The 24874-nt window shown below is 43.2% G+C and overlaps 1 protein-coding gene across 2 annotated transcripts in view; it reads right to left on the bottom strand.

Annotated features, from left to right (window-relative positions):
• Positions 1 to 23814, bottom strand: part of UBE2G1 (ubiquitin conjugating enzyme E2 G1) — a 33355-nt gene extending 9541 nt beyond the window's left edge. For both annotated transcript variants that reach the window (XM_063146619.1, XM_063146620.1), the window contains exon 1: positions 23543 to 23814. In XM_063146619.1, coding sequence (XP_063002689.1) covers positions 23543 to 23588 — 46 coding nt within the window. In that variant the 5' untranslated portion in view covers positions 23589 to 23814. The remainder of the gene's footprint in view (positions 1 to 23542) is intronic.
• Positions 23815 to 24874: the final 1060 nt, after the last annotated feature.

Raw genomic sequence — 24874 nt, 5'->3', positions numbered from 1 at the left:
TGCTTTTTACTGATGTTTTTATGTGCTTTAAGTAAGTTTCCTTGTTAGTCGCATAATAGTTTTTTAAGTTAAAAATGTGGGATATACATTTCTTAAATAAAAGAGTGGTGTTAAACCCTTTCTGTGGCTGAAACGAGTTACCACTTGATCACAAGGAATATGTATTTATTTTGAAGTGGAAACAGTTTCAAGAAGCTTTCTTGTATATATTCTAGACTTCCAAGTTAGATAACAAGAGTAAGCAACTTGGTGCCCTCTACACATGCTTTGGATTACAACTCCTATCAACTGCAGCCAACACGGCCAATGTTCAGAGATTATGGGACTTTTAATTCAAAACATCTAGAGGACTCTAGTTTGCGTACTTGTTATAAAATCTCAAAAATTAGTTCCTATAGTGCTGCGTAGGATGATCAGGGGTCTGGAAACAAAGCCCTATGAAGAGAGACTGAAAGAACTGGGCATGTTTAGCCTGGAGTAGAGAAGATTGAGGGGAGACATGAGAGCAGTCTTCAAATACTTGAAAGGTTGTCACACAGAGGAGGGCCAGGATCTCTTCTCGATCGTCCCAGAGTGCAGGACATGGAATAACGGGCTCAAGTGACAGGAAGCCAGATTCCGGCTGGACATCAGGAAAAACTTCCTGACTGTTAGAGCAGTACGACAATGGAATCAGTTACCTAGGGAGGTTGTGGGCTCTTCCACACTAGAGGCCTTCAAGAGGCAGCTGGACAACCATCTGTCAGGGATGCTTTAGGGTGGATTCCTGCATTGAGCAGGGGGTTGGACTAGATGGCCTTGTAGGCCCCTTCCAACTCTGCTATTCTATGATTCTAGTGACAACGATAGCTAAAAGAAGCAATAAAATACACCTTTAATTGGAAGTGATTATCTTTGGTTTTGCTACCAGTTCCCTACACTTTATACTAGTTGGAGTTCAAACTCTAAATTTTGAGAATGCCTTGACTTAAAGTTAGAAGGAACTCAGTAAAGACTTTTAGGACGCTCAGCTTTCTACTCAACTAAGACTCAACCTCACTAGTTACAGGGTCCTCCAATCTTTTGGGGCCCATTTGACTGTCACAAAATGGCTGCTAAAAAGGGCATGGTGAATCACCAAGTCCACTATTGCAGCAACACCCACTTCAAGGAAGGCAAACTGGTGAGACTGAGACAAGTAACTTGTTCAAGAACCTGCGTACAGGGCAGAGATGGGATCTAAGCCCTAGGACACACACTCCTTTGAATTCAGTTTTCTATTGCAACAGAACACCCATTTCATTTCACAGAATTGCAAGCCAATTAATTCCCCCCAAATCAGCTCTAAATAAATTCTTCTAAAATTCTCCCAAAAGTCCCCAGGGTGGGTTGATTTAAATCAAGGTGATTTATATAAATGGTTTAAATCAGTAAAGGAAAAGTCTGATTTAAATTGAAACAGTTGAAACATTTTCATATATTTCTTGAACCATGGTGCAAATCTGACCACTAGACAATGTTAATTTACAAGTAGAACATAATTTAGATTTTCTTTCTTACAAGCAGTCTTTACACCTTTGTCTCTCTCTTTAAAAAAATCACCCGTTTTTATCCATCATGCTCTATAGTCTTTCTGTTTTCACTAATTCCTCTGCCTTTCTTGGCCCTGCGCCACGGAACAATCCTATCCAGCCAGTGTGTTTGCACATGTGACTTTAGTCACTGGAACAGAAACCCAAACACCAGAACAAGAAGCAATAGCTGTTAGGTCAGGCAGAAAGCTAAAATGAACACACGCACTCGACTGAATTTCCTACCAATATATATATAAGTGTGACAGAACCATTAATTAATTTTTATGAGACCAAAGGTGTAGATTTAGCATGTTCATGATGAGACTTAATTGCAACAATATTATTTTTAAGTGAGAGAAATTTAGTATTTTATTTACTATTGTTAAAAAATAATTTTAAAAAAATAAATTTTAAAAACCATTTGAGTTTTTTTAAACCATTGATTTTTATCCACCCTATTTTCGCTACTACACCACAATACACCAAAATCTTTAAAGACCAGAGTTATCATGCACAAGTGAGTACAGTTAGCCTTTGCTAGCTTATACAGCTGCTATTGGGTTTATAAAGGCCAGAGTAATAAGGTACGGAGAGTATAGAAGCGCACCCCAAGACTTGTTGAACCATACACTCATAGAACCGATAGGCTAAAGCCTATATTTAACATAAACCTCAATTCCTGAGACACAAGTTTCTTCCCATTTACCAGCCAATACAAATCTACATGCAACAGAACAGCCAGTTTTTCCCCCCACAAATAAAGCTTACAATTAGGTTGCATGGGAAGCCTGAATCAAAGTTTTGCAAGATGGAAGTTGTGTTACAGGGCAAAAGCAGAGTAAGACACTGACCCAACTATTATTTATTTATTTATTTATTTTATTAATATTTATTTATATAGCACCATCAATGTACATGTTGCAGGTTTGCAAAGTTTAGCAGCTATGAAGATGGTCCAAGCCTCCAGAGAAAACCTTTCTGCCTCTCCAGTAAGGTCAGCAAACAGAAAGCAACTTTTTTTTATCTGCACAAAGCACTTCACCCCTGATGCTGTAGTTTTGTGTGTTTTTTCAACTAATGTTAAGTGTGACCTACAGAGGGAGACAACAGCTTTAACTCCTTGACTCCATCCTTTTGTGTTTCCTACAGCAGGGGTAAGGCAGGAGGTACACCTTGATCTACTGGTAGATTTCTGGGACATTCAGTAGATTTGACAAGGATTTCTGGCTTGTTAATTTCTGCTATTAACAATAGCAGCAACAAAATCCCCCCCCCCCCACACACACAATTATTTAGCAGAAATGAAGAATGAGGAATTGATTTTTGTGTGGAAGGACTGTGAACTGTATTCACATCTGATACTCGAAACAAATTCTTGGCCTCACAATTCTTTAAGGTCTGTCTTTTTCACCAGGCTCTAGTTAGTAGATCTTAAGAATCTGGGGAGGGTGGGGGACAAAGTAGATCCTGTAAGTCTGAAGCCTGCCACTGTCCTACAGTAGAGCTGATTACATACAGGCCTAGGAACCTTTTGAATCCATATTATTTTAATGCAATGACTGCCCTCCCCTCTAGATGAGCAAACACTTTGGACTAAGCAGATGGTCTGTTGCAGTTAGTGAAATTCCAACATAAAATGCATCTTAACACCTTAGCCAGATTTACACCAAGCAGGATATATAACACTATTAAAGTGGTTTGAAAACAGTATATGGAATGTGTCATGGGCCGCCCAACAGTTGTCAGTGCACTTCAATACCGTTATAAAGCAGTAGTGTCGATCATGCACTTGTTTCTGCATTATCTTCTTGCAAGAAGGTTATGATCGGAAATTGGACAGCGATTAATTCTATTCCAACAGGACTTCCATTTGCTATCAAGGTGGCATTAATATAAGGTGTGGTGTGTTTTTTTTAGAAAAAGTAATATCGATTTGATGGGGCACATAGATCATTAGTTGTTCATAGCACAGGCTTGCAGTTATACGGACTTCCAACACCAAGTCCAGGGCATCAGCCAAAAAGGATGCTCTACTAAACAGCACTTGAGCTATATGGCATTAGTTCAAAGGTGTACAGAGTTAAGCAATGTTGCCTTTGCTTCACAGGGAGAGAAACTTCTATACAAATCCAAGTGAGTCAACGCAGCACCATCAACAAAAATGACTAAGCAAGAAGAGCCTGATGGCTAAAAGAAGCAGCTCTGAAAAGCATCTCAACTTTTCAACTTGCCTTGGCAGTTGCAGCCTGCTCTTTTCATAAGAAATGCTAGAGCAATCTGAACACCAAGGAAAGATTCAGGGCTTTGTTGAGTAGGCTATATAATGCACATTTACGTGTTCATATAACTTTGGGGTGAATTTCTCGTTAATGTTTAAGTTTTGTTTCTGGTGCTTTGTCTAAGCCTGTTTTGCTCAGCATCTAGGTTTTCAGGTGCTATAAATACAAGAGGGCTCTGAAGTAGCCAAAGGCAGGATCTTCAACTATTTTTTTAAAAAAAGTTATACACTGATCTATATCCGTTAATTTCAAAGTAGTTTTTACAATATTATAACACACAATACTATAAGAAAAGAATGCAAAGTAGAGTTCAATTAAAGTCAGGGAATGTATGGCTGGATGAACAGGAGAGTCATAAATGACAAAGATGGCATCAGTTTGAAGTCCCTCGAGAGGAAACTCCAAAATCAAGGTGTGATGAGTCAAAATGCCCTCACTGTAGTTGCCCCCCCCCATTTCTGATAGTGGAGGCACCCAGACTGCCAATAAGGGTATTGGCAGATTAGTTCAGCACATGGGCATGAGTTCCTTTAGGTACCCTGGATCCCAAATCATTTAGGACTTTATAGGTAAGGACTAAAACCTTGAAGTGGGCTTGGAAAAAGTCCAGCAGATGGCAATGCGCTTTTAATACCAGCAAAATATCCTCCCAATGTTTGATCCCAGTAAGACGGTTTTGTATTCACTGCAGTTTTTGAACTGTCTTGAAAAGGCAGCCCCACATTTAATACATTGCAATAGTCCAAACAGGAGGTTACCAGAAGATGGTCAAACTATTCCTGTCCAGGAAAGGTCACAGCTAGTGTAGCAGGTCTAAGCTGGTAAAAGATGCTGTATGTCACTACCTGGGCCTCTAGTGACAAAGCTGGATCTCACAGAATCCCCAGGGCGCATACTTGATCTTTCAAAGAGAATGCAACTTCCTCCAGAACAAGCTCGACAGCACCACAAGCCAAACAGACCCCTATCCAACAGGAATGAAGGGTTTTCCATTCTTTGATAAGCTAGGCTTAGACCAACATTCTTGTAACTTCAACTATAAACTAGTTGACATGAAAATGGTACATAGATAAATCCTCTCCACAAGGCTCAGCTTAATAACAATCCTGTGAAGCAAGCCATTAATTCACTTTTACATATAGGGATTGGATGTTGCTGAGGCGAAGACAGCAGAATGCCCAAGGCTACAGGTCAAGCTCCTGCCCTCTTAGGACACTAAAATCTTGTGTTACCCAGTCTTGGTGTTCAGTTCAGCAGTGAACTTTGTGACCACTGCAGGCTTGGCAGGGTGCCAAGAGGGCTTGGGGGAGTCCTTTTAACATCATGTTCTTTTAGCACCATCTTTCCCAAATTGGGGACCTCCAGAAACTGTTGAACTGTAGCCATCATCATCCCTGGCTGTTAACCAAGGTGGATGAGAATAATGGGAGCTGTATTCCACCATGTAGTTTGGGAAAGGCCGTATTACCAGCTCCAACAATCTCCTCCACAGACATTTACAAAAACAACTAGGACTAAAAGTCTCCCTTAAACAACCCAGAGTTTCTGGGTTCAGATGACACGGTAAGGTAACAACCTAGGAATGGGACATTCCTGGATTGTTGATTGAAGAAGCGATGAGTGCTTGAAGGAGAGCACACTCACTGCCTCTCAGCCATAGCAATTCCTAGGTTAAACAACCCAGGAATTGCTGCTACACGGGAATTAAATAACTGAGAAGCAACAACCTTGTTTTTAAGATGTAGGATCTCAAAAACTACCAAGGTTTGAATATGACTGAGTTTACTGTTACCCAATGTGTTGCAAGATTCAATTGTGGTAGGAGGAAAAGAAGAACCAATTCTTTCTACATTTTAATCCCCCATTGTATTTTCTTTTTAAAACCTAGATCGTGGAGAAGAAATCCAATGTTTTATTAGACAAAACTTAAAATGGGAAGGTGACCTCAAGCAGTTGCAGACTAGAAACTGTCCCACCTATTGTCCAAGGGGTCACTCAACTTTGACTGTTATTATTAATTTATATAGCGCCATCAATGTACATGGTGCTGTACAGAGTCAAACAATAAAGACTGCTCTGCAACTTTGTCTGCTCTGCTTCATGTGATCACACCATGCTCACACACTATCCTCAGGCTCACACAGGAAGATGACTGCATGGATGAAGAACTATGAACATGTTCATGCAGGATTACAGCAGCCCTTTTTGGACCTGAAGTGATTCTCATTGTCGCAACAATCCCACGAAACACTGTACACATGTATTTTGGGTATAGAGATACAGCAAGTGATGACCAGCAAGCCAGCTATGGTTGTGTGAAAGAAAATTCAGTATTGTTGCTGCACGGATGGATCAGGCCTTACGAGAGTATAGCAATAGGGATTTAAAGCTGAAAAAAGCTAAAAGGGGGTATAGCTATACCTTTGCATGGGTAACAACATTAAATTGATCCAAATTTGACTAATGCTTATTTACCAAGTAGGCTGATTTAAGAGGACGAAGAACTGCAGCTTTGTAAGAGATTAGACAAACTGTACACCTGTTTCAGAAAGGATTAAATTGTCCATTAAGAACAAGTGGCCATACAAGCCATTTTTACCTCTCTCTCTTTTTAAGATAGTCTGGTTGATTTTATATATTTTATATTTATTTTTGCACCATTTGTTTTCTATTGTATATTCTCCTTTCGCATTTTATGGTTTTATATTGTATTTTTAGTTTTTGCAACCCAGTGAATGTCTATTATTGGTCAGATTAAAAATACAAAATCAATCAATCAATAGACACACAGCAGCAGAGTACTTTATTGCAGGCATACAAAGCATGTATAACTAGGGAATGTTATTTGTACAGCTGGATTTACAAAAGACCTCGAAGCAAGAAATATAAAAAGAAAGTAAAGTTTTAAACAGTAAGCATAACTGCAAAACACAAGGAAGAACACAGCGGCTCCCAGTCCAGGTTCTAACCTAAGATCATAGGGAACTGCTTTATATCAAGTTAGGCCATCAGTCTACGTAGCTCAAGATTGTCTACAACATAGAATCATAGAATAGCAGAGTTGGAAGGGGCCTATAAGGCCATCAAGTCCAACCCCCTGCTCAATGCAGGAAGCCACCCTAAAGCATCCCTGACAGAGGGTTGTCCAGCTGCCTCTTGAAGGCCTCTAGTGTGGGAGAGCCCACCACCTCCCTCGGTAACTGGTTCCATTGTCGTACTGCTCTAACAGTCAGGAAGTTTTTCCTGATGTCCAGCTGGAATCTGGCTTCCTGTCACTTGAGCCCGTTATTCTGTGTCCTGCACTCTGGGAGGTTCGAGAAGAGATCCTGGCCCTCGTCTGTGTGACAACCTTTTAAGTATTTGAAGAGTGCTATCATATCTCCCCTCAATCTTTTCTTCTCCAGGCTAAACATGACTTATTAAGCTATGGCTTGGCTTTATGAATATGAGCTGCAGCAAGATTCAGTCTAATGTACTCCTCTCTCCTCCCGTATGGCTGCAAGGAATTTGGAAACTTCTTCTTCTGTTTTACATTAACCATGGTTTGCCATATTACCTGAAATCAACCCACAGTGATTAACTATGATTAGTGGAAACAAGCCAACTTCAAACAATTGTTTATGATGCTGACTTGTTTCCATTAACCATACTTATGATTAAACACACCTTAGGGCTCAGATGGCATGCTAAACTGCTGTTAATCTAACACGGCTGTGCTGAAGGAAGAGAGGAGAGATGGAAAAACATGAGCTTGAGCTCACAGCAACTCATTCATGTAATGATAGACTATGGTTTAGCATTTTGTTCAAACCAGGCCAAGAGTGACTCTCCAGGGTTTCAGTCAGAAGTCTTTGCCAACCCTTCCTAGAGATGCCAATGATCTATTTGGAGACGTTTTGCAAGCAATCATGTGCTAAGCACTGAGCGATAGCCCTCCTACCCAATTTTTAAATTATTATTTTTATTTAATTTTTGAGAGACTGGATGAACCACCTCAGGATTTCCAGTCCCTGCAACAAATGCACAAGGTTCTTCAGTTCACATGGCTAATATGAACCACGGGGCGGGGACGACGACAACGGCTATACAAACAGAAGCTATCCCTGTAAAGGTAATTCCTATGCTTTCAGTTGTGCTATCTTTCCCCAGAAGAAGGGGCTGTGTCTTTGGCAACGTGCCCTTGTCACTATGAAAGGGTGGGAGGAATATATTAGAAGCAATTTTATGAGGAAGTTTGGCTATGTACATGGGCCATTCTGAAACTGTTTACAAGCAGCATACCAGAAGACCCCTCTAAATCACTGCTGTTGGTTAACACCTTGAAACTACTTTTCAATAATAGTCCTTTCAGCTACTGAGCAGTGGCTTGTGTATTTTGCACATGCACACACAGACACCATACTGTAACTAGCAAATGAAAGTATCCATTCATGTGTTTTCTTATTCTATTCTCTGGGGAGCAAGCAAGAAGTTGTCAGAAGTCCAAAACTGATCATGCTTCAGGTACACAAACCCATTAGACTAGTTGCAATGTTTGTGGGAGGAAGGAAGCTCATTAGATAGTAAAGTGGCTCTGCTGGCAAAATAACTCAATACTTCCAAATAGTAAATATCCTGACTGGAGGAAGGTCTGGCCTCTTAAATTGAGGAGAAAGCAGTCTGTTTCCAAGACAAAAGAGTATTGCTAGGAAGAGCCATTTCAGTCAACAAGACCATCCAGTCACTAAGTTTAGTTTCTCTTTCCTGTTTTGACAGCATGGTCTAACCACCAGGACCTGGAGAACAGTCCCAACACCTCGGATCAGGCTTGCCAATACTTTGTGCTCTCACACACATGAAGTTGTTTTCTTTCATACACTTCGCTCAGCACAGACTTGCCTGTTTATCTTTACCACAAGCTAGACTTACCACTAGAAATCTTGCAGTACTTGTGACATTTCTGCATCACTGACCCCCTATTTTACAAAACAGGTATGAAGTGAGGAAGTTGGACTTTTTTCTAAAGCTGTGAAAGTCTAAGGTCTCTTGGCCAGCCACTAGTGGAGAAGGTAGAAATGTGCTGTTGAGCCCTATTAATGCAGTATGTCTTTTAGCCTGCCTGCATCAGGAATCAGGGCTGCTTTCCAGTCAGGATACACACGAAAAGGCACACAGAAGCAAGCGACTCAGTGTCAAGGATTACTGTAAGGCAAATCTTTATATGGTCATGAGAAGTTCACCTCCTAAGGAAGGCTTGCAATCAGGTTGATTTCATTCAGTGAAGAAAAGATTCAATGTTTTAGTACAGACAGACTTCTCCATATTTTTAGTTCCAGAAAATGGACCGTAAACCCAGCCTGGAGATTAAACTGAACTCTTCAGCCAAGCCAATGTTGCAATTTCCTGGATTTTGGCCCTAGGCTCAATGCCATGATTCTACACATTGTGTGTGTGAGTGTGTGTGTGTGTGTTTTACAATGAAGAGAATATACAAGAGCAAAGCAGATGGGTCAAGTAACCATTCAACATTTTGCCCTGACGCATGCTGTGGCACTGCATGGGAGGGGTTTTGCTAGTGCAAGGATAAGATAGAAACGTTCCTGTTTTCTAGAGGATGATAACTCAAGTCAATCCTTAGATACTGAAACGAAGGAGAGACTGGTATGGCAGTGAATTGCGACATACAGTGAGAAAGGATGTTTGGGGGGGGAAGAGGAAATACAAGCCTATTTCATGTGTCCCGTATCCAATTATAGTTCTCAAGTACACAACAAAGACTATTTTTATATTACATAGTATTATCACCCAGGAGGCTGCTAAGAGCTATTCAGATTGAATAGCTTCTATTCTGATAGAAGACCCTGAATCCTTAATAAAATTAGCAAGGCAGTTTACAATAATATTCAGCAAAATACACTATCAAACAGCAGAAAACAGTAATAAAGCCCATAAAATATGTTAAAGCCTGGAAAAATAAGAAGTCTCTGCCTGGTGGCAAAATAACAACATGGGCACCAGGCAAGCCTCTCTGGAGCAAGCATTCCATAATTCATAGAATCATAGAATAGTAGAGTTGGAAGGGGCCTATAAGGCCATCGAGTCCAACCCCCTGCTCAATGCAGGAAGCCACCCTAAAGCATCCCTGACAGAGGGTTGTCCAGCTGCTTCTTGAATGCCTCTAGTGTGGGAGAGCCCACAACCTCCCTAGGTAACTGGTTCCATTGTCGTACTGCTCTATCAGGAAGTTTTTTTCTGATATCCAGCCAGAATCTGGCTTCCTGTCACTTGAGCCCGTTATTCCGTGTCCTGCACTCTGGGAGGATCGAGAAGAGATCCTGGTCCTCCTCTGTGTGACAACCTTTTAAGTATTTGAAGAGTGCTATCATGTCTCCCCTCAGTCTTCTCTGTTACTACTAAGAATACCCTCTGCCTGGCAGCCACCCTCCTTGCCTCAGAAGGCAGAGGCACCCAGCCCAATTTTTGTGAACTGCCCAGGGAGCTTTAACTATGGGGCAGTATAAAAAAATTATAAATAAATGGCCAACTACTGAAAATCTATGGTACTTATGACCTTAACCATTTGCCTGGTCACAACTGGAGACTAGGAATTCCACTTAGGCAAGTGGGTGGAATTCCCTCTAGTCTGGAGGCTAGCAAAGGAAGGGTTGGGGCCTTAGCTAGACCTAAGATTTATCCCAGGATCATCCCGGGGTCATCCCTGTTCATGTAAATGACACACAGGGGATCCCGGGAGCAGGCAGGGACGACCCAGGATAAACCTTAGGTCTAGCTAAGGCCTGAGAGATCGGTCCTTCCTCCACCAGCTCGTCTAGCTTCCATATTGATCGCAGAAGAAACTGAGTGTCTTCCTCTATGCTCAGTGCAGAAACCAATCAGGCTGGCATAACAGTGATAACTGTGTCTGCTATGCCAACATAGTCAGTTTCTATGCTGTATGTGCAAAGCTCTTTCTTGCATATCCAGCACAGAAAGAAGGCAGGATTGCTCTCTGCCTCCTGTGCAGTAAGTCCTTAAAATATTTGATTTGTATGCCAAATGTGCAAGGAGATTCACTTCCTGCGCATCAAGAATCTCATGTAAGAATATGGTAGTGCAAGGCTTATTACTAGATATCTACCAGAACGATTTTGCTCATTTTTGTTTTTAAACTGAAACGTGAGCAATGCAGATGCACAGATGTGCAGAAAATTCTGGGAGTTCGGAAAAGTTCAAAGCTTGAGCTTTAACAGTCAAATAGCATGTTTCTGTACCTTGGCCTGGAGCCTGAGGCAGTCAGGGAACTACAGCTCCCACGGAGATCTTTGCTGTGCAGGCATGCAGGGGGGAAAACACCAAGGTGGGGACAGAGGGAAGTCAAGCCCGCTCTCAAAGCTGCTATATTGGCAGCAGAGACGGTGGTGGAGGAAAAGAAGCAGCCCTAGGTAACAACCAAATTTAAAATGTGAGGGAAGAGGGAAGGAGGTGGACTTAAGGCCTGAGGGGAAGAAGCAAATGTCATTCCGCAGTGACGGGTGAGGAAGCAAACACCAACAGTCCTCAGTTGCGTTGAAGGAAAACAACCCCCATACAGCTTCTGGAGGACTGACATAGCAAGAGTCAAGGAATAGTATGTTTTGCCCTCAGACTATCAGCACCCCTGGCGACTGGTAGAAACTTATTTAGCTACCAAAGCCCCTTCCTGCGCATCTCGCATAGAAATCAAGCAGGGCGGTAGAGGAGGGAGGGAGGGAGGGAGGGGTCCATGCCTCCTCCACCATCCCACTCTGGTTCTATGTTGAACGCACAGGAAGGAGCCTCTTCCACGTGCGGCACAGAAATGCTGCAGGCTGGTGAAGAAGCCACGGGTGGCTCCCTCATTCTTTTGCCAGGCACTTGGGTTCCACACTGGCAGCAGAGGAAGTGAAGCCTCCACAGTTAGCACATACACTAAGTGAGTTGGTGAAGGAGGCAGGGAACAAACCATGCCTCCACCAGCCTGCTGCGTTACTAGCCTCGAGATGTTTTATGAGACTGCTTTTCACTGTTAACAAGGGGCCCTCTTATAAGTAAAAAGCAGGTGAGTAAGCTTTTTTTTTTTTGCAGGCTAGTAACATCTGGGGGGGGGGTTTAGCAAAAACTACAAGAAGGTATTTATTTAAATTGTTGTATTTCTGTACCACCTTTCTGAAGTCCACCAAGGCGGTTTACCCCCCGCCCCCGGAAAATAACATAATCAAATAAAGGCATAGTAAAATATTAAGAACAACCTTTAAAAGCATAACAGCTTAAAAAGCCAAGTCAAAAAGGTGTGTCTTGACTCTCTTCCTGAGTGTGTGGGATTGGAGTACAGAGAGAGACAGTAACCCCTTCAAAAATTCTTGTCCTGTGCTATGAAGTGCTTTAAAGGTCAAAACTGGCCCTTCGAGTTGGGCCTGGAAAGTTCTGTCAAACACGAGTTATAAATCAAAACTTGTTACTGTAAACTTTTGTTTCTTCATAATGCTCCATAGGTATGAGACTCAATTTTAAGATGACAGTATTACATTGATCTGGACATGTGCACAAATTTCAATTATTCAATTGATCTGGACATGTGCACAAATTTAAGACAGGTACATGTGAATGCATACAGAAGTTTGCTTCCACTGAGCCATCTTTGGGTTCCCCCCCCCCCCCACTGGAGTACAGAAAGAACACACTGCAGAGTCAGAACACACTGCAGAGTCAGAGCCACAAAATATTGTGGACTGTACAATGTACATTGATGGTGCTATATAAATAAATAATAAAATAATAATAATAATACAGTCCACAATATTTTGCACAGATGTAGTAATTACAAACATACTAATGCCTGAGTATCACAATACTTTGGATAAACACAGATTAATTTCCCAGCTTCTTCTCTGCAAAGATGAGTTTTATGTAAGCATGACAGAACTATTGCAGACATATTTTAGATAGATATTATTTCTCAAAACCTTCCCCCCGTGCTTTGAGATGTTATTAGATTTTGTATTTAATGCAGGGAAATTCATATCCTATGCCTAAAGAATCCAAGGTCAAGTTATGCACTTGATAAAAGTACTCAAGTTTGCGGCGGGCTAAGCAAAATTGAGTTTTAAGGCAAGAAATAGTAAGATAGCAGAACAAAGAGTTAGGGGGTCTGTTACAGATTTGGCCTTTGCTGAGTTTTTAAAAATGATATTTCAGAATTTAGGAAGCCTTTTGGCTGCCAGTTCACCACTTATAGCTGATCAATCAATATTATTTTTATTAGAAATATATTTGCAGCATCACATCAAAATATAACTTGAATAAAACATACAACATTTCTTGTTGTTAAACAGAGCTTTGCTAAAGATTCTTAGATCTTGATAGGTTATCAGGAAACAGAATTTTCTAAACATTTCTTCTGCTTAGACTTTTGATCCTAGGAGCATAAAAAGGAGAGACCTCATTTTAAGTACTGAATAAGCTACTTGGCTGACAGGGACACAGACCAGGTGAGCTTCTAATAAGAAGCTCCCTCATTCTAAAATCAGCACATACTTATACCTTTTTGAGTAGAAATTACTTCATAGCCTATATTATTTATTGCCCTATAAATTACAGCTCACAGCCTTAATTATCTTATTGTTATCAAACATTCCTGAAAAATGAAAACCTACCAAAAAGGATTACACATACACCTTTTAGGCTATATAATGATAAATTCTGAATCATACCTTTGAGACGATAACTTCTTACTCAAAATTTGCTCATTAAATATAAGTCTAATTTTTGGGGGGGAACATCTGTATATCAAGCTTTTTGATGTGTATACTTTACATAATATTTTTTGCTTATTAATTGATAAGTGAAAACTTTTGAGTACACTTTTGACTTGGAATCATACACTTTCACACCTGTTCAGTACTCAAATAACCCTGTAGTCCAAGCTTTAACTTGGCATTCTCTCTTTGGATACTAACCAGGTAATCTTGACAACTATTTTTTATACCACTTATACAGAATTAATTGTGAACCTGTTTGTTTTTGTATATCTTCTCTTTAATACAATTATTAATTTTTACTTATTTACATTTTCAAATTCTTAATTTTTTTTATCATTTGCATTCTGTAATAAGACATCCTATATTATTTTAAGAGAGTTATTATTTTCTCAATGGTCTTCCCGGCAAGTCCAGTACAGATTGGGGTAGGAGACAGCAAGGGGTCAATGACTGGATGTCAATGAACATTACAGACCACCAAAGATTCCAACCCTAAATGCTGTAGCCTTTTTCAGGCGCTGCCTTGGGAATCTTAGGCCTTAGCTAGACCAAAGGTTTATCCCGGGATTATCCCTGTTCATGTAAATGACACACAGGATATCCCGGGAGTAGGCAGGGACGATCCCGGGATAAACCTTACGTCTAGCTAAGGCCTTAGATCCTAAAACACACGCATGTGCGCGCACACAGCACTTTGGTTTTTTGAAGCATGAAAGCGGAGATCCTCACAAATCTCATGCCAGAGATTGGATCCCTCCCAGAGTTCTGCGCATGTGGATTTACAAAAGCCAAACAGTCCCGACAGTAAGCTGCTCTCATCGCTGAAGTGATTTACTGTGCTTTAAGGTCTTAAAGCATCTGTTCAGAGCTTCAGCTCCGTTTACCATTTCTACATCCTAGGAATGGGAGACCTGAAGGCACCAAGTGAGATGTTGCCATGCCCAATTGTGATCAGGCCTGCAAATTCTTCTCTTTGTATTCTATATGCAATCGTGCAACTTAGGAGCTCTCTTCACATAATGAACATACACACAAGATTTCCATATCTGAATCCAGATTACGGGTGTAAAGGCACACTTGGAAAGGCCACCTGTTCTCTTGAACCAATGGCCTCAGCAGCAAAGTCTTCTGATACAAGCTTTAATTAACTATTCTTAGTGGAAAGACTGTGTACTATTGTAGTTTGAAAACACTAAAGTAATACGTTTCTTATGCTTTCCCCAACCTTGTGCTGTCCAGATGGGTTGGGCTGTAACTCCCATGACCTCTAGCCAGTATGGACAATAGGCCTAGTCAAACGCGGACCAGCAATACATGTACTTCAAAAAAATCCTCAAAAGAAATGATCCAAGGGAACATAAACGATCATCAAGATAACTTCAGAGAAATGGGTGGATCCTTATCTCCTGGATCATTTAAAACCCAGAAGAATCAAGGGATGAGAAGAGCTCAAATGTTTTCAAACGGCCACACATACTTCAGTAATGAGGCTGTCCTCAGTTTATGCTAAGAGGGGATTTAAAGTTACTTTAAAAAGAGCAGATATGGAATATTTGGGAATGGGTCAGGGGTCTGACATGAATCAGTACAGAGGAGGGGATACTTCAAGGGGATTTAACTAGGGTTGGGAAACCAGTAAGGAATTAACTTGTCAAATATTCTTACGAAGCCAAACATGTCTAGGAAGCAGCTTCTCTTAATTGCACCATTGTGTCACCTGACAGGAAATCAGGAGTCAAAGCTCTTTACAGAGATAAAGACCGGAGTCCAGGGTCCATCCCCTCGCTCCGCTTCAGTTTAAAACACCACCTACTCTGCACTATACCTGTATCTTAAAATGGACTTTCTTGTATGCCTATTTAATGACATTTTTTTTTTAAAAAAATATATCAAACTGGTCTACTGTATGGTTCCAGCATAAAAACAAATAACTGCTCAGTTTCATGTGTATCAACCACATAGTTTTAGTTTGCAGAGCCTTGTTCTAAATAATTGATAATTTAGAATGCTATTGTTTTCATTGCTGCTGATGTTGTTTTTGATAGCTTGCATAGTTCAATGCAAATTCTTTTCTTCCTAGCAGAAAAGTCAGAGGCTGCACAAAACATATTCCAATCTCCAGCCTTGGTCAACAGACATTGGTTTAGGGAAGTAGTGTTTCCTCACGACAGTTTTTTTTCTAATGTACTACTTCTATTCATTCACACAAGTTTAAGAGTACTCTAGTCTAGAAAGGAGGCATCTGTTGATGCATCACCAATAATGGAATGTTAGCAAGTTTGTCATTCTTGCCAGAACATGAATCAAATATTTGTGCCTGGCAAAGTAATTCTAACGCGACTCGCCATGATTTCCTTCATGTTCCACTTTCTTTTAGACAGTGCCATTTAACACTCTAGGCAAATCATTTTTAGAAACACAGACCACCATAGAATTCTAAGGCCACATGCTCAGCAATAATTTATCCTGGCCGCTCTTATCTCCATTAACATATGTACACTGCTAGCATTTACACTTAACTTGAAGAGATTAGCAAACCTCATTTTAGGGTCTGTTGACAAGGATCTCAGTTATGTAAGACAAGCCTTTTAAGAAATCCCATCTACATATTTAGAAATGTCATAAGTACTAAGGTTCAAATTGTTAAATATTTGGCTATACAAAGTATAACAATACTTTGAGATATCCCTTTCTCAAAGGTGGCATTTCATTCGGCCAAGTAGCAGAGGGATAGAACAGTAGAGAACAAGAGATTCCTCAAAGTGTATAAAGACGCATCATACAAATACTATGCTTTCTGTCTTTTTTTAATAAACCTTGGTGCATCTTCTGCAATCTGTTCGGCCATATTCCCAAACTGTGGCCTTCACGCCCTTTGTTCCATAGTTGCAAAGTATTTCATTGGGGGAAGGAGAGAGAAGAAGCAAGAAACAAAAAAATGAAAGCATTCACCACATGCAGAGGTTAGTCCACCTTTTTATCTATACATGCACTATTTGTGTGGCAGCTCTCCCTAGGAGTTGTGATAAATTGGTTCCAGGCATATTTTAGGAGCTTTTTTTTAATGGCCAGAGGCTGACGGAAAATTTACAACAGCTAGTTTTGTGAAATCCATTTTAGTAACTTCTAAATAAACTGCTTTGTGAAATCCAAGTGATTTCACAGAACAGTTTATTTAAAAGTCACTAAAATCTTCTCACTGTTAGAGTCTTGCCAAGTCCAGCAGCTTTAGAAAGCATCCATGGTGAAAAGTGCTAGGGACAAGCAATTCTCCCTCATGAAAATTCACACACTGCCTTAATAGCACTAAAAGCTTCCTTTTGAAACATGTCACTCCTTCCACATGCAAAGGATATCCAACATATAGCATACATATATGTGATTTTCCAGTGTGTGGCCTATAGACAATCCCTCTAGCAAATGTTAACTACTCTACCAGACTAAGGAATTGCCCTTAACACACACTCTTTTTGCCATTGCAGAGGCAACCTTAAACTCAACAATGATAAATGTGTTATTATCTAACCAGAAAGCTTCTTCAATATCTATGTTCTTTGGTTTACACTCCCAGATTTCGTGTGCTCTAAAAAATTAAGGCAGGGGTAAGCAAGACATGGCCTGCATGCACTCTCCGTCTTTTTTGCACCACCGCCAATGAAATTTGGTGCAGCAAAGTCAAAGAGTGCCGTGGACTGCAAGAAGATCAAACCAGTCCATACTCCAGGAAATCAAGCCAGACTGCTCACTTGAGGGAATGGTATTAAAGGCAAAACTGAAGTACTTTGGCCACATAATGAGAAGACAGGACACCCTGGAGAAGAGGCTGATGCCAGGGAAAGTGGAAGGCAAAAGGAAGAGGGACCGACCAAGGGCAAGATGGAGGGATGATATTCTGGAGGTGACGGACTTGACCTTGGGGGAGCTAGGAGTGGCGACGGCCGACAGAAAGCTCTGGCGTGGGCTGGTCCATGAAGTCACGAAGAGTCGGAAACGACTGAACGAATAAACAACAAAGGCAAAAAAAGGAGCTATCCTGGAAGCCACCTAGAAGCTGGTTATTTGTGGGTGCAGCTCCTGATGGATTCGGGGAGGGGGAAATTGGCCCTTGGACACAACAAGCTTGCCCACCCTGGCTTAAGCCATAGTTACCTAACAGATCAAGGATCAACATCAGCCTCAAATGTCTACTTCAGTTCTTGCTATGTCTACCCCATAAGACACCCCTCAAGTGGAGAAAACAACATGCTTCACAAGTTCTCGGCTATAATAAAAACTCAAAGTCTTACGGCACCTTCATGACTAACATACTTATTGTGGTATAAATTGCCACAATAAATCTGTTTCAGGTGTCGCAAGACTCTTATTTTTGCTGCAGCGGACGAACATGGCTACCTCTCTAGAAGTAAGTGCCTAATAACCCAGCTGATGTATGTGTGACAGAAGTAGACCATAATACAACTTGCTAACATTCTGACTGTTTAAAGATTCGAACAGCTGAAACTGGAACACAAGTGCCAGCAAACAGGAGGGGGCCTGGAACATCAGCTGCACAAGGGAGTTCCCTCCTAGAGCAGGCAGCCTAGGAAACACAGTGCTGGGAAGTCTGTCTTTCCTGAGCAGACATTTTTGGGGGAATTCTCTTATCAAGAGGAAATCCTAGTCTGCAGAGATTTTAGCACAGAACACAATGTGTACAGAGTCTCGTTTTATTTTTAAACAACCTTTACCTGGAATAAGGACCCACATTTATTAAAGTACTACCAGACCCATTAAAATGACTACACAGAAATTGACATGGACACACATAAACGGTTGCTACACCAAAGCCCTCAAAGGAATTTCCTTTAGGAATTTCAATATTTCTAGTATTCATTTTAAGCCATTATTACCAACAATAAGCAGGTTTTATCAGCAAGTATGAAAATTTTGGCTGGACTTGGTAGCCAAGCCCAAATACTGGCGTTACTAGGATCTGCACTGCCAAGGTGATCCAACTGCTTCAGTAGGATGGTAGCTAAAGCCCCCTCCCCTGACACACCCTTCCCAGCTCTGGAGCTGAGAATTCTGGGGAGGAGACAGGGTTCACTACATAAGCTATAGGAATGATTCCTGTCCCTCTCTGAAGCACCAAGATTGAGAGGTAAGCTGGGATCTTTACAGTTGCCAGAGAGAAGCAGCTCTCACATGGCAAGTTAAAGTGTGGAACCCTTACACCCCAAGATGGATAAGCAAATCTGAAGGAGCAGAAACAGGTTTAAGTTGGATGTACATCCAAATGAAGAAGTCCACACTTTCAATGAGTTGTGCTGCCACTTTCTGGTGCAACATCACTCCATTTTTACATGTGACTAAAGCTGGCCCAGGGAGTGTTAGAGATAGTCCTTGCACTACAAAAGCGTTAAAGGATTATGAACTTATGAAGCTGCCTTAAAATAAGGTAGATGTTTGGTCGAACTGGCAACAGTTCTCCAAGGTCTGAGGCAGACGTCCTACTCTCAAAGATTCTTTTAACCAGAGATGCAAATACGGCTGAACTTGAGACCTTATGCACGCAAAGAAGGTTACTGCTGAGCTATGGCTGTTCCTCCATTAAAGGTACAGCCACCCCATGACCCTGCACAGGTCATGTCGAGCTAAGATTTGAGATATATGGTTGGGTGGTTGTGTTTTTGCAAGAGTCACAATGAGGTATACAAAGGGGAAGCAGTTTTATTGATCTGTTTGTATTCATACAAATTGCTCACTTCAGCTTGCACCAGCCTTGAAGGAATGTACAGTGTATTTATCACCCCCCTCCTGCACATGACCCATAACAAACTGCATTTCTTTTTTCATCTTTTTCTGCCTTCTATCAATACAGCATTTTAGAAAAAATCTCCAGATTGTAAATCCTCATTATTATGCTAACAGAATGGATTCCTGAAAGATCTCCTGCCCCTTCCCCCTCCTTTTGAAGCATTTGCAAATGCTGAAGTAGAGAAACAAGAAGTGTTGGAGTCACACCTCAAGAGTTTGCGTTTCTGGCCCTTCTCTATAAATAATGATAAAACACTGCACAAAAGAAAGAAAGAAATCTTGAGCTGAAGAAATGTATGATTACATCAAGATTCGTTTTCTGAAGTATTTTATTGATGTGCCGATGTCCAGGTGTGCACAGAGTAGGGATTGGGGGGGGGGGATTTCATTTATGAACGAATCTAGTTCACACTTCTCAGACTAATCTATGGATCAAAACACAGCTACCCTTCAGAATGCACTTCTCCAAATGTTGCAATGCAGTTCGAGGCCCCAAAACTGCACACAAGAATATATTAGTGAAAGTTGCATATGAGCATGTTTATATTAGTTATGCGACCCCTGAACCTAAGAATCAAGTGCCTGAATTTGCTTCTTTTTCCCCTCCTCCCTCCCAATCCACTTTCCTTTTGTGTCATGTCTTTTAGATTGTAAGCCTGTGGGCAGGGACTGTCAAGAAATACTTTTGTAAGCCGCCATGAGAGCCTTTTTTGGCTGAATGGCAGGATAAAAATGCTTAAATAAATTTCACACTAGTGCCTTGTTCTTATTTTACCTTTCACATCCTGGTGCCTACCAGATGTGTTGAGCTACAACTCCCATCATCCACAGCCAGTGTTGACAATGGGATGGGAATTATATTCTGACACCGTCTGGAGGGCACCAGTTTGGGGAAGGCTGATCTGGGATGTGGGCTAACAAACTAAATCATAATCCAGATAAAATAAAAGTACTGCTGGTGTTCCAGATTACAGCTTCAACTTCTTTTTGATGCAGGCACTTGATGTATATGGCCTCTGTACGGTCTACTCCAGCCTTTCAGATGTGTTGGACCACAACTTCCATCATCCCCAGCGACAATTGGCCTGGCTGGCTGGGGATGATGGAAGTTCTAGACCCACACATCTGGAAGGCACCAGGTTGGAGATGGCTGCTTTATACCATGTGAGATCTGATACTCTGTTTTTTCCATGCACAACCACATGGTGCAAAATGAAACGAGACCCAACTTTCACATTGCTGCACAAAGCATTCAACAGTTGATACAGTACTCTGCACTACGTTTAAAATAAAAAGCACAGGCACTTAGCTACTGCATTGCCATATTTGAGAGGTACTATGATGCCCATAGATAGAGCAAAGGAAAGAAAACCGAAGCACTTATTTGCCATGCCTTTAAGTTTAAAGTCAGCTTTAGAAGATACCCCTTGTTAGTGCAGTGCCTTTAGTATTTTAACCTAAAACTCTCCTTCTACAAGCTTTGAACAGGTTCTTTATTTTATACTGCTGCAGCAATTGCTTCTCTTCCCCAATCTGCTTTGCACACCCCCTTCTAATACGCTTAAGCCAGAGCCCTGCTGCCCAGAACAACACTATATCAACCCCGTATGTTTGCTTATTGTAATCTGAAGCAATCTTTTTTTGCGCAAGGGAAGAGAAGGTCAGTAAGCTTTGACTAGCACCTTCAGCCGACTACTAGTAAATCTGTAAAAAGAGCTTACTTCATCCGGATAGGAGGAGTCAAGAGAAGCTGGAGAACTGAGAAGTCTAGGGGGAAGACTGAAGGAGGGCAAGATGGAAGAGATGACACATGCTGCTCTCTACACCAAAGGCAAGAGCCCAATGCTGGCTCATATCTCTTTCAGTCTGGCAGTGAGTAGCACATGGGGCTGCACTACAAGTCTAACCACTCAGGCAACTTACACACATGCGTGGCCCAAGTGCCGGGACAAGCCAAGCTCAGCCATGTCCCCCTTGTATGAGTAGCTAGAGTGCTGGCCAAGCAAGGCTGGTCAGGCTGGGGACAAAGGAAGGGGGGAGGGGAATAGCTGTGAAAGCAAATCAGAAGAGTGAAGGAAGCAGCCAGTCTTTCTAATAACATCCCTTCCACTCGCTCCCCAAATCCCTTTAAGGTCTACCAAGACCACCCCCAGTCTTGACATCTAGTCGCCCCAGAGAACACACGTCCCTCTTACTCTGAAAAACAAGAGCAGCTTTAAGATGATATCACCTACCCAAGAACAGTGGAGGGTGCTAGAAAGGAATATTCCTGGCAGCAGTCCCAGCAAGAAAAAGAAGTTGTCGACTGCAATAGCTCCCTATTATGGATTTGAAACAATACTAATTTATCCCCCTGCAAACCCACCCCAATGTAGTACTCCACAGACGTCAACCCTACTCTAGTCCATTCAAAACAGGGAATGTAGAATCTTACTCTATAAACTGAGCACTGGGGAGGGGCGGGGGGAGAAATCAAGACACTATCTTAAACCCTTCTCTAAACACAGATAGTTAAATGCACAACCTCCTTCCTTCACAAAAGGTACCTGATAGCCTTGGGGATGTCAGCTTCATGCCAGTGAACATACACTAAAGCAGTTTGTAGTAAGCCCACAAACTATTGCTCCCATTTTCAATTTCTAAGGTTATGACCCCAGTTCAACTCTTAACACTTCACAGCTAATCTTCCTCCACTAGAATCACCCTGTTCCCTATGTTTGCCCTATTCAACCAATACATGCAAGCAGGATCTCAATCTCTCTCACCAACCAAGCGTTCCTCCAAAATCGTGACTCCCAGTCTTTGCCCCCACCCCACCCCGGCCTAATAATTACTCCCTGTAACTTCCTTCTCTACAAATTTTCTTAGGTCCTCTCAGATTTATCACCTCTGTGTACCCCAAACGTTCTTGCTCACCCCCTGCTCCCAATTCCAGTTGTTCAATAACTACTCTGTCGGTACCCTCAGTTTCTGCCTGTCCCTCCTCTCCAACTCTCCCTCCTTCCAGAACACTCAGCCCTTAACTTGCTTAAGCCTGCTTACTTTTTCCTCATTCCCAAGGCTCACTCAGGCTATCCCTACCAAACCTCAACTACAGCGGCCCCAAGCAGGCTCACTTAACTTTTCTTGAGCTACTGTTGTCCAGGGCTGTTCCCAAAGACCATTTGGTTTACCACCCCATATCCTCCCACCACTTCACGCGTGTGCCCCTTCACACCAACTCACTCAGGGCTCCACACCTCCGGACGGACGTCAAGCGTCTCCCTGTACACTGCCAAGCCACTCCCCCTTGTTTCAAGTCCAGTTGCCCTACATAGCCGGTTCTCAGCCCTTTTATTACTTCTCAAATCTCCCCTCCACGGTGCCTAGCTATCCCTTCCTTCCCCATCGGCCCCCTGTGCCCGTCTCTGCACCAGGGTCTGATCTAGAAAGGTCTCTCTGGCATTCTTAAAACTCTTTCCCCCCCCCCATCCCTACACAAAAGGCTTGCCACGCACCTCAACCCCCATCCTCTTACCTGCGACACCTCACTTACCTTTACGCCCCTCCACTTAACGCGCCCCAAAGTTGTTTACATGCTACTTGCTTCGCCATACTGTACACCACACCTGTGCCCAGAGAGCTCTTGTCACTCCAGACCCCTTCACAACCGGGGCCCCTCCCTCCAATTTGGCCTCTTTTTCGAAGTAGGAACTCCCTGCCACCTCCTGTCCACACCATACCTCCCACCCCACCCCTCCCTTGTGCTCCCCACCCCTCCTAGCTACACCTCACCACTCCATGCCCCCCTTACGCCCCCCCTCCCAGATCCCCACCCTCTTTCCAACTGCCCCCTTACCTCTGTAAACATGAAAGCCTGGTCTCCATTTTCCTCCCTAATGCAACCCTTACATCCCCCACCCCCCCATTTCCCTGATCCTTGCCCCCTTGCCCCCCAATACTTCCGCAGAGCCCCCTCCGTGCCAGAAGCCCCTCCTCCTCCCCCCTCCCCCTCTCTTCCCCTCCCCCACAGCCCCCAACTCCTACTTTTCTTTGGGAAAAGTCTCCCAGCGACCCCCCTCCTCTCTCTCCCCCCCCATGTCTTCCCAGACCACGTTTCAGTCCCTCTCCCCACTCCCCCCCCACAGCCCTGCCCCCCACCCCCACCCCCGCGCCTCACCTGCCAGCTGTCTCCGCAGTAGCAGCGCGGACTGGAGCTCCGTCATTCTCCTCGGCGGTGCCCGGGGAGGGAGTGCGGGGCGGCGGCGGCGCTGCTCCCGCTTCACCCTTCTCCTCCTGGTCCCCTGCTCGCCTTCGACCTCCTCCTCCTCCTCCTCCTCCTGCTCTTGCCGGTCCTCCGCGAACCCTCGCCCGCGCCTCACGCTGAGCCCGCCGCCGCCGCCGCCGGGGGCCTGCCCGCCCGTCCTCTCGGCGCCGCCGCCAGAGCAGCGCTGCTCGCCGTGTCCCTGTGCCGCGGGGGAAGGGAAGGGGATGAGGGGAGAGGGGGAGGGGGCGACGACGCCGAGGCCGCTCCTGAGGCGATCCTGAGGCGGTGGCGGGCGGCCGTGTGCGCGTGTGCGTGTGCGGGGGGAGGGGAGGGGCGGCACTCAGCCCCGTCGCTCGCGTCTCCCTCACGCGAAACCTTCCCCTCAGCGCCTTTTCTCTTCCTCCCCCCCCTCTCCTCCTCCTCCTCCTCTCTCCACACTTTCCTCCTCCTCACCCCCCCCTCCCTCGCGGAATTTCACTGCACCCCGGCGCCGCGGAGCGCAGGCGCACTCGGCGCTCGCGCAGGCGCACTCGGCGCGGGCAGTGCGCGCCGTGCCCTTCTGACACACACACACACTCTCTCTCTCTCTCTCTCTCTCTCTCTCTCTCTCTCTCTCTCTCACTCACTCATCCCCTTTCCCTCCCCTTTCCTTCCTCCAAACCCCTCCTCCCCCCCCCACACACACACTCCGCCATCTTTGGAAGGTCGAAGCCTCTCGCGCACGGCGCAGCGCCACAGAGAGGTGCGTGCGTCTCTCTCTCTCTCTCTCTCTCTCTCACTGTGGACGGTTGAGTCCTTTCTTTCTTCAATAAATCCGGCGCCATCTTGGGAAGGGCAAAACGGACTCCGCTAACCCTAAAAGTTCGTGAGGGAAAGGAAAGGGGGGGGGGGGAGAGAGAAAGAGAGAGAGAGAGAGAGAGAGAGAGAGAGAGACTTCTCCCTCATTACCTCACAGAATATATATAAAAATTATGCCAAACATTGTGGAAGTCTCAACTTCCTCTTTTTATTTGGTTTTAATTCACTTCCTCACAGAATATATTAAAAAAATTATGCCAAAAAAGCGTGGAAGTCTCAACTTCTCATGGGTTTCCTCTTTTTATTTTGTTATAATTCACTTCCTCACAGAATATATTAAAAAATTATGCCAAACATTGTGGAAGTCTCAACTTCTCATGGGTTTCCTCTTTTTTTATATTGTTTATGTTTTTGCTGGTTTAAAATTTTGTACACTTTTTTTTTAAT

Source organism: Elgaria multicarinata, chromosome 22 (genome assembly GCF_023053635.1).
Source record: "Elgaria multicarinata webbii isolate HBS135686 ecotype San Diego chromosome 22, rElgMul1.1.pri, whole genome shotgun sequence".
Lineage (NCBI taxonomy): Eukaryota > Metazoa > Chordata > Lepidosauria > Squamata > Anguidae > Elgaria > Elgaria multicarinata.
This window is presented reverse-complemented; position numbering and strand designations above follow the sequence as displayed.